Raw genomic sequence first — 17,822 nt, 5'->3', positions numbered from 1 at the left:
GCATAACTCTTATTTGACCGATTTAATACTCTAACCTCCATATTATTAGACCTATCTATATAGCCACATCTTGCCCTTATCATCATTGCAGAGAATCCATCTTGTATCTATTTACAAAATCTTCGGATCTAGACGTGGAATTTCTCGCGAATATTACGGAAAATTACACATCTAATCAGTCTCGAACTTCCCACGGCCTCACGCTTCAAGACTCAATAAGTGTAAGGGCTACCTTCGTTAGCACGTAACCAACATACATGTGCGAAGTCCATAGATCGCGCATGGGGCACTCCTCATTGCTTCAAAGATCAGCACTGCCGAGCTACCCAGTACCTTCTCAACCATTAGTTATTCAGAGCTCGATACCACAACATACATCCTTAGAAATACCAGAATTCTCGCATTATCCATTTGCCTCAGGCAAACCTAACTCCATTATTGCATGTTAAACGCTGTTTTTTTTTTTTTTTTGAAAAATGTGGCAAATAATGGTGCGCAACTGTTTCGTTTTCAATGGTTATCATTTTATTAATTATTGAATTCTTAAATTGTACATACATATGCATATTGGATATAACGTAAAAATAATAAATAATGTCTTAGTATTGTATCGTAAGGCAGTTGAAAATGTATTAAAAGATGAATCGATGCAAATTATTTTATCAATTGATGGCTACGAAAATGCCAGTTATACACATTTCTTTGAGAGCCTATACGAATGCAAATTCAGGTTTAGCTTATTTTTTTTCTCAAGCCTTTCCGATGAGAATGGAGTTCACACCTCAACTGCCTACCGCACTTAAAGGGTACTAGGGTCGAATATCGCGAGTAATATCTTATTCACAACATTTTAAAATTTAGTATATAAAAATATTCAGACATGTGCAATTGAAGTATCACTTCTTCCATCATACATGAGTATAACTTCTTCCATCTTATGTTATGTATGTTTTAGCTTGTCTAGTTGAGCTGAGAACTTCAATTTCACGGATGAAATTCGACCGCAGTACACTAGGGAGGGAAGTTGTTAGTTTATCGTGCAACCAATATACCTTAAAATGGCATAAAGGTCACTAGAAACACAATGGAAGAGACGTTAAGATATTTACAATGGATGAGACGATGGTATTGGGAATTTATCTAATGCAAGTGGTTTACAAAATATTCATATAGATTGTACGATTAAATATTTGTTTGCGTTTCCGCGCATCGAAGGCTTTACGGGCGGCTTCTGGTGTATCGAATGCAACGCGAGCATCACCGGTTGGCTGGCCGTTGTCATTGAAGCGACGTATAACATCTTCCGATGTTAAATCGAATCCATGGAAAAAATTCAATATATCTTGAAGTTGGGCTTTGTAAGGGACATTCTCCAATTCTAGAACACAGCCGGGGCGGGAAAAACGTTCAGGTAAACCATTATTGTCGTTGTCCTCATTCATGCTGCAATTGCTATTATTGGAAAAGTTTGCCTCGTTTGCATCGAATCTGTTATTAGTTGTATTAACCATATTTCGTCCAAAAATGTTGGCATTATTTCTTGAATTCCATTCTTGAGCTGAGTTGTTCATTACATTGTTGTTGCCTGCATTCATAGCAGCCGCAAGTGTTTTTAAATCGGATATTTTTATGCCATTTCCACCCGGAATGTATCCTAAAAATGGCTTGCAGAGGCGGTTTGCTATTTCTTGTGGTGTAATTGGAAAAACTCTTAGGCTGCGATTCATGAATTGAATGTTGTGGAAGCGATTAACAGCTATTTCGGCATCCTGTGTCCGCCGAAACTCTACGATAAATTCACCAGTTGGCAATTGGCGTTCATTGCGAAGAGGCTCAATGTGTTTCAGAGCCAAATTGGCCGTTATCAAAAGTTGTGCGACGTCATTTATACGTGTATTATAATCACAGTTCTTCAAAATGACAAAGTTTTGTTCAGTGTTATTGGACATGGGTTGCATGACTGGTTGGTTTTCATTGATATTTTGAACGAAGTTGTCGCCTGCAGCCATACTTTTGCCAATGGCATTGCCAACTCCTCTTTGGGCTTTTCTAAGACGTGGGTCATTAATTCTTACTCCTGGTTTGAGCTTGCCAGTCTCGAAGTCGAAAAGACTGGGAATTTCATTGTTATAACCGTGGCTATCGTCGTCGTTGTCTTTTGGTATGAGACCCTGATGGTCCTTATATGTATCATACCTACTACTATCGTAGTAATTTGCATCGTCTTCTTGAATGTTCACAACATTTTCGATCAACTTATTGGTATCACTTATGAAGTCGGGGCCGTCCATGTCTGCATCTTCAACATCGTTAGCAGCATCGTCAAAATCCTCTTCGCCATCACTTTGTGTCAAATCGAGACTTATTATCTCTTTTGATTTGCTTTTTGTGGCCTCTTCCTTCTTTCTGCGCCTTTCTTCTTCTTCTGCTGCGGCCTGCTCTTCTTTCATTAGCTGCTCATTTGCCAGTCGTATTTTTTCTTTTGCTCTCTCCATTTCCTCCAAGGAACCGGGCCGCACTCTTAGACGACGATAGCCGATTTGGTGGTGAGCCCTATCTTCGTAGGCCGACATGGCGTCCTCTTCTCGTGAGAAACGAACGTGAGCCACGAACTCTCTACGATTCTCGGGTGACGAAAGCAAAAGAATATCATATAGGGAGTATGAACTAAACATTTTCATAATGTCTTGCTCTGTGGTTAGCGTCGGAATGTCTTCTATATACAAGACGCTAAAAGGCTCACTGTTTGTTCGATGCTTGAAAGGATTAGAAGAAGCACCATAGTTATCAACTGTTTCAGAATGATAGTCACCTCGGTTCCCAGAATGTGGTCTATCGCGATTGTCGGGATGAAACGAATCCGTTATTGATTCGAACTCTTCCTCAGACACAGCCTCAATGGCTATTGATCTATTTCTTAGCAGTTGGTTGTTGCGTGAGAGAGCCCGTGATACGCACGTGTACTTTGAAAATTGTACATAGGCCACTCCGACCCTAAGGCCATTGCTGTCGTTAACCATCTTGATGCCATTGTGAGGTATATAGAGACCAACGCAAAACTTACGGATGTCGCTGTACGTAGTGCCAGGGCACATATTCATAATTTTTATGCATCGAGTTTTCGGCGGATCGGACTCCCTCACATTTGGATCGTCGTCCCTAGGCGAAACAGGCGACGATTGACTGTTCCTACTTTGTAAATTCTTCTGACCAATAGCGCCAATTGTTGCCGCTTGCGCAAACAGATTGGGGTACATTTTCTCATAGGGATTTGTATCAGCAAAAACTATTGCCTCTTGTGACAAAGTGTTTTCTGTTGATTCTGCTATATCGGTCGATTTCTTCTCCACGAAAATTCCCGGAATTGCGGAACTACTAGTTGTCGTTAAAGTGTTTGGGTGGTTTGAGTTCGAGGCAGTGCTGAGTGCTGCGGTGTAAGGATTTTGTAAAGCGAAGCTTTTATTATTATTAGAACGGCTAAGAAGACTGCTCAAACTGTAATTATTGATTGAGGTCAGTGAGGATTTAGACTTCTCGGTCATATCTTCTGCGACTTGAATGTTGTCCTCAGAGTTTCTGCTGTTGGAGCGATTGTCCATTGTGTGTAACGGCTTATAAATTGATGATGACGAGTAAACACTTATTGGAGAGCCCCAAGACGACACCTTGCTGGCGTCCTGTGATTTCGTGTCGGCGTCAAACGAAGTGCGTTGGTTGGCTCGATGTGAAGTTCTAGATCTATCATTTATACGATCACGAGCCCTTTCTCGGCTATTGGAGCGACTTCGACTTCGACTTTGACTACGACTCTGACTAAGCAAAGCGCGCACACGTTCCTTCGAAGATTCTCGACTACGTTCACGATGACGTCTAAAGGAAGTACGTTCTCTGGAATGGGATCGTGAGCGCGAACGTGATTTCCGCTCCCTAGAAATGGAGCTATCATGTTCGACCAGTGGTTTGCCACTGGTCGAAGGAGTTATTAAGGAAATACCAGCTTGTTGCTGATAGGCCAGAAATGAGGGTGTCACCGCCGTTATCGAACTCGAAAGAATGCACTGTAAACTGTTTGTCGTTATTACAGGTGGTTGGGGTTGTGTGACCGCTCCAGATTTCTGACTAATTGCAGGCTGTTTTACTTTGACAGTTGGCGCGGCAGGGACTAAATTCGAATTTTGCAAAGCGCGTAGTGATTGTTGCCTCGCTGTCTCGATGACCTTCTGCATTTCTGCTCTCGAAGATAGTAAAAGTCGTACTTGTACGCCATTAATGGCTTCACGATCATGCATCATTGCCTGTCGGGCGTCCTCATCCGTGCTGCATAAAAAAGAAAATAATATTAATAAAAAAATAAGTTTCGTTGGACTTTTGGGTGCCTATAGTCATTTGAATGATGGCCACGAGGTGATCCAATTTCAATCGATCGAAAAAATATATTAGTAGCTTCTATAAGATAAGGTTTAATTGGGGGCGCAGTGCTACCACACTGAACAGCTGGATTGGAAACCCATCCGAAAAGTCCAGTGATATAGTTCTTCAAAAGTGATATACCGCTAATATTTAACGACCGATAGGGCCGAAATTTACCGAGAAAGCTGTCGATGCCCATGAGAAAATTTATGAAGAAATTGGCTATGAATAAACTTGTGCTTCTAATGCCCGAACCAGATAAATACCAGATATCTCTTTTTTTGACTGGATTTGACCGATTTTTGTTATACAAGACCACTTACAATGCCAAAATAAAGTGCACACAAGCCATACTTTTACAGTCTTTTATAGCCAAATACCTTAAAGTTACTTTCATCGCTTAAAAGAACGTTGTTTCAGAAAGAAACCTATTTTTTCTGCCCTAACGGGCAAATAAAATTAGAAACTACATTTTAAGTCTAGGATTAAAACCTTTTTGAATCAAATGCTATTGTATATGTGGAATGGATAGATGTGTTCGTAACAAAAACTAATTCGAAACTAACTTTGGCTGATCAATGTATCGAAATGTATCAATGCAAAGTTTGGATACCGTTCAACTGCGGCAATTAAATTTCGTACGCATGCAAAGTACCGAAAGGAAGCAACTATGGGTTTTGTTTACATGTACGATATGAAACCTATTGACTGCAATACACAGGATTCTCGTTTGAGCCGTTGAGAGGAGCGGACGTTTTGTTATTTCACTCCGCAAATACTTTTCTGTAACTCGTAATAGGTCATTATTTTTCGACGAAAAATTTAAGTCACTCAGGATAGCTGCGACTGAGGGCGATCCATTGGGCAGTTTATGATCTGCGTCTGTTTCCAGTGGAGCTACAGATCTAGAGCCCGGGAGTAGGCTTAAATGGACTCCAAAGACCCAACAGCGGCGGTGGTGGTATCAGGCCGTAGCATGTTGTCCGCTACTGAAACCTCGACTGGTGGAGCGCCTGCTCCACTAGCGGACAGACTACTGGTCAGCAGGGGCTTTTGACGAAGACACCTGGTTGGAGTCTTTAGGCCAAGGCCGAACTTATTCTTTCTTCGCATGCCTATAATTTGCCTAGGCCATCGGCCTTCCCCGGTAAACCGACACGCTCTTTAAGAGGTTGGAATAATAATAGACGCATCGCTCTCAAATTTATTGAGAGGCTTGGTGCGAATGATCCTAAGACTCTCATTTAAGGGAGAGAGACTCCCTAAATTGGGCTCGGGAATTTATTGCACAGGCTACCCCAAAGACTACACGTCTAGATTCGGAAACTGCACCGCAGTCAGCCAAAAGGCTGCGGTCACATGGATGGTATCCCATGCCTAAAAGAACTAGGGTGAACAATAGTAAGAAGGGTCCAAGAACCTTTGCGAATGTCGCTAGGGACAGTTTGGTGATGCCAGTTGTCGACAAGGGGAAAGAACAGGGCTGCATACCTAGGAATTATTGGAGTGGGATAGTCAGTGGACTGTCATCAGTATACTCCGATGTCCTTGCGGAATTTTCTGGGTCTCATCCGGGTTGTGACAATGTAGGCTGGTATCGGGAGCGATACAGACTAATTGCCTTCGGGGATCAACGCTTGATTGAAATATTTCGTTGTGGCCAGTTGCAGCACTAGATTTAGTCAAGAAGGAAGATATTCCTTCCTGACCAATGGCGCATGCTTGGATCCTAAGGATTCTCTCAGATCCTGAATCGATACTCCGACTGTCTCGCAGACCTCAACAAGTCTAAAGGGGTTGTATCCTACGGATTCAACAAGTTGAAGCTGAAGGTCTGTAGAAGCAGTGGGGTTGGGGCATCAGGAGACGACTCAGCAGTTGTTACTGAACACTTGCCTGAGGAACTATCGAACACATCGCTAAAGTCTGGCGGACTGTAGGAGACAGAAAATCCCCCTGCCACAATCGAGATAGGAGGGGATGGCATCGTAACGGGACTCGACAAGCCCTATGTGGGCGGGTCATCCGGTTGGACTGGGCTCATGGTGTACGCCAGCGGGGAAGCACGGAACTTAGAAAATACTTCGACAGCAGCAGCTAGTGAAGCATCTAGGGACGAATCGTCCACACCGCAAGTCTCGAGTGTCCTGAGGAAGAGAGGTTCCACAGCTTTCTCACCTGCCCCTGGATGCGTACGGAAGCTCATCATTACAAGATCTAATGAATCTTGTGAGGATGAACTCCTGGTGGAATCAGAAGGCGAGGCTAACACAACAGTGGTGGAAGTTCTGAATCCTTGCTATGGTCCGGTTTCTACAGATAATTCTCCACCATTGTAAGACCGCTTCGGCGGCACTAAAGGTACTCCTAATGGCAGGGGGATTTGACGTGGTTCTTATCCAGGAACCATGGGTGTGTGGAGGAATGGTAGACACAGAGCCTGTATTCTTGCAAAGAGTCGAAATGTTTTTCTTCTTCCGTTGCTAAGCACTGAAGATTTAGTAGTAGCCAGCCTTATATGGCACACGACTCAGCCTTCAAACCTTAAGTCGCTGGTTGAAGCCGCTTCTGTAGGGAAGAAGAGCATCATTGTAGGAAGTGATGCTAATGCACATCACCAGATATGGGGAAGTTCGGATGTCAACGAAAGGGGTGAGCTGCTTATCGAATATATTATAAGTGGCAATCTGGCAATTTGTAATAAAGGGGATAAACCGACCTTTATAACCAGGAACAGGCAGGAGGTACTAGATATTACCTTTGTATTGGAGGATATAAATGGAAGAATATGAGACTGGGATGTGTTGGATGGCCACAGCTTCTCTGATCATCGTTATATTAGTTTTAGCCTTGGAGAAAATACTGCAGAAGTGGTCCCTCGACTAAACAGAAGAAAGGCGGATTGGGATAAATATCGGCACAAATTCTGCGCGTCTATCCCTTCTAGACCAGAAAATGAAGTAGAAACTACGGTCAAGGGGATCACGACGGGCCTGAATGACTCGCTTTTGTCAGAAATGTTCTAGTCCGAAGCCAAGGGGCAAACAGCGACCGCCATGGTGGACCCCACAGCTGGTTGATATAAGGAAGGACTGCAGGAAACTCTTCAACAGAGCAAAAGCCACAAGAGCACCACACGGTTGGGACATCTAAAGAGCTAAAAAATATAAGGGCGAGTTGAGAATGGCTCAGAACAAATCCTGGGTAGAATTCTGCAGCTCCGTGAAGGAAATATCTGAGGCCTCTAGACCAAGGAAGATTCTGTCCTCGAGACCTATTACGGTGGGGTATATTCAGAAGTCAAAAAATGTATGGACAATGTCTATTGTGGAAACACTAGAATTACTCATTGATACACATTTCCGGGGAAATTCTCCAACGGACAACGTGGCGTCAGAAGAGCTTGTCACTGGTATGCATTCCTCGGAGGCTATAAGGGAAATTGTGTCCGAGTCTGAGGAGGCCACCGTAGCGCAGAGGTTAGCATGTCCGCCTATGACGCTGAACGCCTGGGTTCGAATCCTGGCGAGACCATCAGAAAAATTTTCAGCGGTGGCTTTCCCCTTCTAATGCTGGCAACATTTGTGAGGTACTAATTACAAGCTGTGTCTGATAGACTGATTCCCTGGCTAAGGGAGATCTCTGCTTTTATCAGCATGTCATATATAACTGTGGGATGGAGGGACACGAAGGTCATTTTCATTCCGAAAGCAGGAAAATCCTACCACACGAAGGCGAAAGATTTTCGTCCTATTAGTCTGTCATCCTATATGCTGAATACTCTTTCGAGCTTGATCGAAACATATCTTAGGGCAAAGATTCCTGGAGATCGACTTTCGCAGCAGCAGCATGCATATAGAAAAGGCAAGTCCACTGAAACAGCCCTTCACAACCTAGTCGGCTACATAGAGGGTTCTCTCGCTTCAAGGAATATACAATGGTAGCATTTCTTGACATTTAATAATGTAAAACCAACATCAATCAGGAAGCAGTTGGAGTTTCGAGGCATCAACTCTACCGTTAGAATGTTTATTAATAACATACTTACATTACGGCAGGATTGGAATCTGTGGATCTAAAAAGATGGGTTAGCAGAGGAACACCTCAATGAGGTGTACTGTCTCCTCTACTTTGGAATATAGCCATTAACAACATATTATTGTCTCTGGAAGAAAAAGGTGCTAAAGTGGTCGCGTATGCTGATGACGTGGCAATTGCGGTTAGGGGAAAGTTTCCCAGCACTCTAAGAGATATACTTAAGGAAGCTCTACATGCAACCGCAAAGTTGGCTACCGAAAGGTGTAGGTATAAATCCGTGCGAAACAGAATTAGTTCTTTTTCAGCAGGAGATACAAGTTGCCTACAGTGGAACCTGTCTCCTTGGGAGGGGAGCATGTTTCACTTGCAGAAAGCGCAAAATACCTGGTAGTTTTGCTGGACAGGAAATTGAACTTGAAATCCAACATTTTGGAAAGGGGAAGAAATGCAACTTTTACCTCTGCAAGAGAGCCATTGACAAAAGTTGAGGTTTAGAGCGTGTGTCATGCATTGGTTATACTGCAGTTGTCAGACCTATAATGTATCGTGTTGTGGCCTGGTGGACGGCGCTTCAAAAGTCCACCTACTGCTCAATACTAAACCAGATCCAAAGGATGGCTTAGTTGTGCATCACAGCCGCACTGAGAACTACACCATCTGATGCACTGAATTTAATGCTACATCTTATGCCTCTGGACATTGTGGCTAGACAAATTGCATCGACCACTGCCGTGAGGTTAAGGGAGCTTTCTCATTGGTCCTGTGGCGGGTACTTACACCCTACCTGAGCCGCTTTTTAATAAAAAGTACTGTACCACTATAATATATAGAATGATTGGAACTACGATATCCATGGTAACAGAAGTTACTTAACTAAATGACCAGATGGGCTTTGGGCTGTACTATAAAGATCAAGAACTAGTCATATCGAAAAAGTTATCCGACCACTGCAGTGTGTATCAATGTCATTACGACGATCTTCTCAGACAGCCATTAAATTCCTGTAGAACGTATTTCTGAACACAAAAACCGACCTCGACTGGCGCAGATCTCTCAACGAGATGGCTGAACAGTTCCAAATTCACCTGAATTGAAAAGCGGACGAGCTTGCGAGACTAGGAACTATCCTACACATTCCAGGGATACTGGAATCTGTGGGTATGCCTCTGGCGACATGTAAGTTAAGTTTTCAGGACCAGGCCCGAAGGACAACCAATGATAGATGGTCACAAAGAGGGGACTGTGAGCATTCCAAAACTATGTGGCCTAATATAGATTTGAAGAGGTCTACCGCATTGCTGTCATTGGCTAGAACAGGCGCTTCAGTAATTGTGTCCGTCATGACAGGTCACTGTCTAATCTGAAAACATGCTGACAGACTGAAGGTTGCCAGCAACGACCTTTGCAGAAGCTGTGAGGACATCGAAAAAGAAGAGACTATAGAACACCTTGTGTGTGTGTGTGTTCCGCACTAGCAGTCAGAAGGAGTTCCACTTTAGATTCTCATTTCTTTGAGAACCTGTCTGATTTAGCGGATGTGAACATTCACAAGTTATTGGGCTTTTAAAACGATCTGGATGGTAGGAACTAGAGGGCATCTTCCTTCTTCTGATCCTGTGGTATCACAATGGACAAAAACGTCTGAGTGAGTCTGATGGCAGATTGACACACTTAAACCTAACCTAACCTACAAAAATAAAGAATAAGTGTTAAATATATTTAAAATGCTACCAAAACATGTCTTCATTTGTTATCGGGCCATTTTTTCACGTCTTTTGTTATCCATGGTATGTGCTAAAGCAAAAAAGCGTTAAAGCATCAACAATCAAACTGATGCTTGGTTGCTTTTTTGCTACTCTAAAAATACTTTACCGATACAAAAATTTGTATTGTGGCATTTTGAAACGCTATACGAGGGTTGCCTTTTATATTTCGGGATTGGACAGCCCTTGTTTTGCAATCTGCCACCTGACAGCTCTATCGTAAAGCTTGAGGTTATGCGTACTCGGAACGTTTTGACATATGAACGCTTTTTGTATTGTTTACAGTAACTTAAAAGATTCATCTCGCCCAAAAAATTAAACTACATCGTGAAAATTTTCGTGGGATTATTTTTTACAACTTCCGACGTGGATCAACTTAACAACAGTGCATCAATGAACTTAATTCAATTTTTGGCGATGAAGCTCCATCAAGGACCAGTGTTTATCGATGGTATGGTTTCGTCAAGGTCGCCAAAAATCAGTTGTTGTTCCAAAAACCATTGATGCTGTGCGCCAACTGATATTTCAAGACCGTCATATGACCTATCGTGAGATTAAGACAACCTTAGGCATTAGTGCAATCAATATTGCATGACCATTTGACCGCCAAAAAAATTATTCGCGTTGGATCCCACACAATTTGTCAATCGCTCAAAAAAGGCTTGTGTCGATTGGCTGAAAGAAATGCTCCAAAAATACGATCGCGGTGCTTCGAAACACCTCTACGATAGGTGATGAATCGTGGATTTATGCGTATGATTCCGAAAGTAAACAGCAGTCGACTGTATGAGCCAAATCCAACACAAGTTGCTCCAACACTGGACAAACAAACTGAACAAAACATCGATTGGATGAGTCATCCGCCGTATAGTCCTGACTTGGCACCGAATGACTTCTTTTTATTCCCGTACGTAAAAAATAAAATGAGAGGTCAACATATTTGGACACCTGAAGGAGCGGTTGATGCGTTAAGAATTCATGTTTTGCAGATACCTCAATCAGAGTGGCAAAAGTGCTTCGACAATTGGTTCAAACAAATGCATAAGTGTATAAGTCTTAATGGGGAATACTTTGAAACTCAATAAAGCGATTTTCGATTATTTTTGTTTTCTAATCCCGAGATATAAAAGGCAACCCTCGTACATTGTTCGAATACAAAGCAAATAACATTTTGAAAGTCAGCCTTTATTATACACAACAAGGCGTATTCAATAGGGTGGCCGATATGTCAATTAATGTTTGAATTCGCCTTATAAAAATATAGACTTCAAAATAAGTATTCTCTAAATTGATTTTTGTGTTTTGCTGCTGTTATGGTTATTAAAATTAGGTTATATTGGGTTGCCCAAAAAGTAATTGCGGATTTTTCATATTGTCGGCGTTGACAAATTTTTTCTCAGCTTGTGACTCTGTAATTGCATTCTTTCTTCTGTCAGTTATCAGCTGTTACTTTTAGCTTGCTTTAGAAAAAAGTGTAAAAAAAGTATATTTGATTAAAGTTCATTCTAAGTTTTATTAAAAATGCATTTACTTTCTTTTAAAAAATCCGCAATTACTTTTTGGGCAACCCAATATAATGGTACGCGTCTAATAATCTTAATTGTTATCAGCTTCGCTCAGGGAACTAGGCTCATTTTGTCGCCCCCGAAAAAGATTCAAAAAGCGCCGAAGAACACAGACAAAATTTACGGCAGTACAATGCGAGACACTAGAATGATGAAAAGGAGCCAACATGCATGACAATAATGGAAGCCAGGGGGGCTGGAGAAGTTCCCTCTTAGCTGTCATTTCAAGCCCTATTGCAGTCAAGAATGGCGTGAGGACTATGTGCCTAGAAATAACTTAGACAAGAAAAAAGGTGTTCATTTAGCCATAGTCCTGCGTCTTCCACCCCAATTTCCATTCTCTATAACTCCTCCTCATTCTCACAAATCATGCGTAAGTCTTGTGTCCAGTGCGACGTCAAAGTCCTGTATTGCAAGAGCCTCAAAAAGGGGTACAAAAACCGTCCTTGTGGTAATTGAACCCTAATCACCACATTTCTATTTGAGCCCTTTGCTAGTAGTACGCTAATTATCCTGCCCGTCAAAATAGTATGAACTCAATGCAGGAGGAATCCCCATGTCCACCAGAGAATCATGCATTTGACACATGTAATGTGTGGTCCCCACTTACAATCGAAACACACACCTATGAAGTTAGAAACAATCCCAGCCCAATTGGAATTGAGCCAGAACTACCCTGGTCTGCACTTACAATGCCTAGTGAAAACGATTTAAACCTGCCATTTTGATGGTTTTGTGGGTAAAGCCTCTGGAGCTAATGGGAATTTTGAACATTTTTGAATTTGTTTTTTCTTGCTTGACACTCAAATATTAATAAACCGCTTTCTTCTTACTCTGATTCAAGGCGTATTTAATAAGGTGGCCTCATCGGCGAATTGCTACAACAAAGCATCTTTTTTGGGAACTTGATATGTCAAAATTTTTTTAAACAGGACGAACAAATTTTGATTCGCCCTGACATTTAAAATTTTTAGCAAATTTGTTTCGACCAATCAGAGCAAGAAGAAAGAAGTTTAAAAATGTTCAAAATTCCAATAAGCTCCTGAGGCTTTACCCACAAAACTGTCTGGAACACTAAGGTCCGATCTGTGTGGTGTTCATTGCTGTCACGAGAAGCTTAGCTGCCGATATCGGAATGCTCCATACGGAGTAGCTGCAACGGTAGTCACGGAGAATCAGCGGTATCGAGCGGGGAGTCTCAGTGAGAGGCCGGGCGGCACCTACTCTTGCACAAATACTGAGTGCTTATGATGCTCGATATGACAAGGCGAGTTATTGACGCCTTTTAATAACCAATGGCCTCCCTGTTCCGGCGGTGATCGGTCCTTTGGACCGGAACGAGCATGCTAACCTACAGAAGCCTGACGAGGATCGCCTACTCCATATGAAAATGTGGCTACTACAACAACAACAACCCATAAAACCACCTAGATGGCAGGTTTAAATAGTTTTCATAAGGTTATTGTAGCCGTAGATAGCTACCAAGTGAATGCTAAGAAACGGTTCAAAAGTAAGATTGTGTTTAGAGCTCAATCGCCACAAGGAGGGGCTCTGGGATATCTGTCGGATTTGCAAGTCATTGGAAAAGGACAGTTAAAGTTGTTGGCTACGCGGATGACGTTGTCATCATGGTGCGTGGCCGTTCAGCGTTCATATAGTATGCTGCCGCAATACTACATAACTTGGTATGTTCAGGGGACCTCTTCTACATGTGATGAAGTTGCCCCTTTCACTACTGAATGCCCTGAAAAGCCACTGCAATGTCAGGACTTTGATCTTTCGCTAGTCACATGGCGGACTTAAGCTTGATTTGTGGGGATGAGGAGGAGTCATAGACGGTTGAGTACCTATTGTGAGACTGCCTGAAATTGCGACACCCTCTCGCAGGATTATGGCTACACAAAAACCTATTTTTCTGTCTAAATCATTTTCCATTCGCCATTATTGACTAATATAGTTGGTGGGAGTTTTTCCAGACTGCCTGGCCGTTTTGTCATGCATGTTGGCCCGTAATCTTCTTCAATTTAATGTCTGGTATTGTATTGATGTAAATTCCATCTGTGTTCTTCTGCGCTTTTTAAATCTTTCGGGGTCGAGACAATAGACCTTAGTTCCCTGAGTAAAACCGATAGTGAATAAGGTTGCTAGACGCGTGCCATTATATGCCCTAAGTTTAAAAAATCGAAGTTTCTTCTTTGACATATCAAGTTCACAAAAGAGATGCTTTGTTGTAGTAATTCGCCGATGCGACCACCTTATAAATACGCCTTGATATGGAAATTAATTTCTAGTACATTGTCAAAATTGTACTAAGCCTATGTGATAACTATTCAGAATAGTAATCAAAGTTGGTTTTTACAAAATAATAAAATTATTCTAAGGCTTCTTGATAAATATTTAAATTTAGAAACAAAGTTATATTCACAAAGTGTGCCTCCACATACACTTCATTTGACGCGCACTGTTGTGTTTTATGCACTTGTTGCAACAGAAATAATTTCTACTTGTTAAAAGTTTATCAATTGGGTCGTTTTTTTACCACTCTAGCGGATTCGCTAGCTTAGGGAGAAATAAAAAGCTCTTCCCGTTAAATACTCCTAACGTTGGCAGCACTGACACACAATAAGTCACTTTAATTTTATATAAATGTTTCTCGGAGTTCATAAATGGGATTTTATTAAAATCCTAAGCAATTTTTGCATTCTAGACTTTAATCATTGAATAAACATGTGGCGTTCTTCCTCTTTTAGTACTGTCATTCAGTTTGAATGGTGACACAATATGTTTTAATAAACGGCGATAAGATTATCTGCTTAGCTAATCGGAGATAGCTCATTTCTCCATACAAACTAAGCGAGCAAATCCGCTTAATGGGTAAATAAAACACGGCAAAAATATTTATTGTCATTCTAAATTACGTGCAGAGGGGCGACCCGGAAGCCGAGTTGGTAGCGTGTTTGGATTACCAGTGCAGGGGTCGTGGGTTCGATTCCCGCCAGAAGCCATGGTCTGTGGCTACGGTGGTATGGACATAAAATTGTCTAAGTGAACCTGTAAAGGACTGCCACTTTTACCTAACCTAATGCGTATACTATGGTGAGGCGGAAAAAATCTTTTTGGGAGTTACGCATTTCAGATTTTTGGGGTTGTATTGAGCAAAAAAGTGCACCAGACGACGTCTTCGGTAAAAATCTAGCTTCCAGATTTTGACTTCGAGTTTTTTTTTCGCGTTTTTTATATTTAGGCCTATATCAGCCAAACCATTGAGAGTTTCAATCCAATGCTAATACTAACAAAAATCATTTTTTACTTTATTTTATTCTATTTATGTTATATCTTATTTTTATTCTTCTATTGTTTTCAGTTCATTTGAAGCATTTTTGTTAGATTAATGTAAACGATCATAGTGCCAAATACACATAAATGAAATGCGCATTGTAACATATCTGGTGCAAATGTAAGTTTTTGAAATAATTGTTTTGTGTATAAACAGTGCAGTGCTAATAAAAAAATTATACCCTCCACCATAAAAGGGGGTATACTAATTTCGTCATTCTGTTTCTAACTCCTCGAAATACTCATCTAAGACCCCATAAAGTACATATATTCTTGATCGTCATGACGTTTTAAGTCGATCTAGCCATGTCCGTCCGTTCGTCCGTCTGTTTGTTGAAAACAACCTAACTTTCGAAGGGGTAAAGCTAGCCGCTTGAAATTTTGCACAAATACTTCTTATTAGTGTAGGTCGATTGGGATCGTAAATGGGCTATATCGGTCCATGTTTTGATATAGCTGCCATATAAACCGATCTTGGATCTTGACTCCTTGAGCCTCTAGAGGGCACAATTCTAGTTCGATTTGGCTGAAGGTGTTTTATTATGACTTCCAACAACTGTGCTGAGTATGGTTGAAATCGGTCTATAACCTGATATAGCTGCCATATAAACCATGTATGTCATGTATTTACCAGACAACTTACGTAACATCGCAAATCCCGTAATACTGAATAACTCCTATTTAGCACACAGTGAAATTGTTTTGTTTTGTTCAAAAAATATTGTGTATTCACGAAAATGTATGCGATTAAACTGACCTTAGCGAATTTGTAAAACCAAACATCAATTTTGATTGTACGGATTACGTTCACATGATCGATTTAGAGGACAAAGTATTGTTATTTGAACAGCCATTTACCAGGAAAATGCCGTATGAGCATTTACAACAATACCACGAATGTGTAGATGATGAAGATCCTCCATTTCCAGACTTACTAATACCTTGCCATATTCAAGGTACGGAGCGTCATGTCCAGCTACTAGCTTGTGTTGCTAAGCGCTCAATCGACAAAAACTGTGAAGGTATAATGCCATCTGTATCTGAAGGCCGAAGGAAAGCGCCTCATATGGAATCTCGATAAGATTTGGAAGGCAATCTTTGAATAAAAAATACCCTGAATTGTAATTTTTCATGCGAAATCGTTTAAAACAATAATTGCTTTCTTCTTCACTCTTTACTTGCCTCTACCAAAACAAATACTTTGTACTTTAAATAATTAATTCTTAAAATTTTCTTTAGATTGAAAACTGTAAACGAGTGGTTAATACTTCGTGGCCAAAGGGATAAGTTGCACAGAAATTAGGATGGAGCAATACAATCAGCATAATACCCGAAACGGGCGTTTTCTCGTCTCCGACTTATTTTATAGGCAGTTTATTAAATTCAAATCGGGTTTCGTATTTACACTGAAGGAATTCGGCCTGTTTTAATTCATTGATTTTGGCCATCGCAATAGTGGAGGCCAACATGGCAGAGAGGTTAGCATATTAGTCTATGACGGTCGAATCGTGGCGAGAATAAAGGCCGAAACAGAATGAGCGAGTTGAGCTTTGTTTTTTGAGCGTCGTGTTGAAAAATGTAACTCTGCAAACAAATGCCACAAAAGCAACGCCCAAAAGTTAAAAAATTTTCAACTTTGACGACTGAAATCGAGCTTCATTCTGCGGTGCCGTGCATGAAGTGGTGTTTTAAAGCATCAAAGTTACAAATTGTTTTACGATTTGCTTTTGTGGAATTATTTTGCTGAGTTGTATTTTCCAACGCGAACTCAAAAACCAGGCTTGGCCTGGTTCGCCATCGGCGCTTCCTGCCACGTAAAAAAGTTTAAGACGTTTTAATTTTTTTACCACACATTTTTCCGCTTTTGGGGTTTTAAAAAAATCGTTGAAGATATTTTTCGGCTGCAGACGAACGACCACCGTTTTTATAGTTTACAGCATGACATAAATACCAGATAGTGTAGCGTAAACAGCTGAGTACAATTTTTTCACGCGAAGTGCACTATCTATCAACGAGTTTTGGTTGTGTGTGCGTACTATAGTTAAGAACCACACACAAACAACGAAAAATTGGGCGAACTAGTGACATCACACTATCAAAGTTGTTCTAATCACTGATTTTGACAGATAGTGCACTCAATATTTTGTTTTTGGGCAACTGCCACTACCTGTAAATGAATATATCTTGGTTTACAGTGAATTGAAAAATTAATTTGACAAAAAAAAATGGAATTTACTCGTGAACATTTTCGTGCGACCATTTATCACAAATTTAGGCATGAACTATCACGACATCTTTGGCTTTGTTTGGTTTAATGAATTCAGTCGTGCCTGATGCTCGCTAAAAGTCAAATTTTGCCAAGGTCGTCAATTTGTTAAATTTCAGAGCTCCAGTTCAATCCATAAAGAAAGTACGAAATGGTACCAAATACGGTACTAAACATACGTTTCTCCCATTTAGGGTACTATTTTTCATATTAGTCTACATTTGATTGCGAATGCGTACGGTCGTACATAATTTGCATTCTCCGGAGTGAATTCGTATAAAACAAAACTGTGTTTTACAAAAAAAATGATATTCTATTAACTTTGAAACACGTACATACGTATGTAATGCAAACAAATTTTCTCCCCTTTCAAGTAACGACAATGCCAAAGATCCAATGACTTTAATAACAAATCTATGAACGATGGTTAACTCCGTTGATTTG

The 17,822-nt window shown here is 41.0% G+C and overlaps 1 protein-coding gene across 1 annotated transcript in view; it reads right to left on the bottom strand.

Annotated features, from left to right (window-relative positions):
• Positions 1–502: 502 nt before the first annotated feature.
• LOC106095845 (uncharacterized) overlaps positions 503–17,822 on the bottom strand; it is a 70,753-nt gene continuing 53,433 nt past the window's right edge. The window contains exon 3 of the mRNA XM_013263247.2: positions 503–4,317. Coding sequence (XP_013118701.2) covers positions 1,155–4,317 — 3,163 coding nt within the window. The 3' untranslated portion in view covers positions 503–1,154. The remainder of the gene's footprint in view (positions 4,318–17,822) is intronic.

Source organism: Stomoxys calcitrans, chromosome 1 (genome assembly GCF_963082655.1).
Source record: "Stomoxys calcitrans chromosome 1, idStoCalc2.1, whole genome shotgun sequence".
NCBI classification, from domain to species: domain Eukaryota; kingdom Metazoa; phylum Arthropoda; class Insecta; order Diptera; family Muscidae; genus Stomoxys; species Stomoxys calcitrans.
Note: the sequence above shows the minus strand (reverse complement) of the source record. Positions and strands in the feature narration are given on the sequence as shown.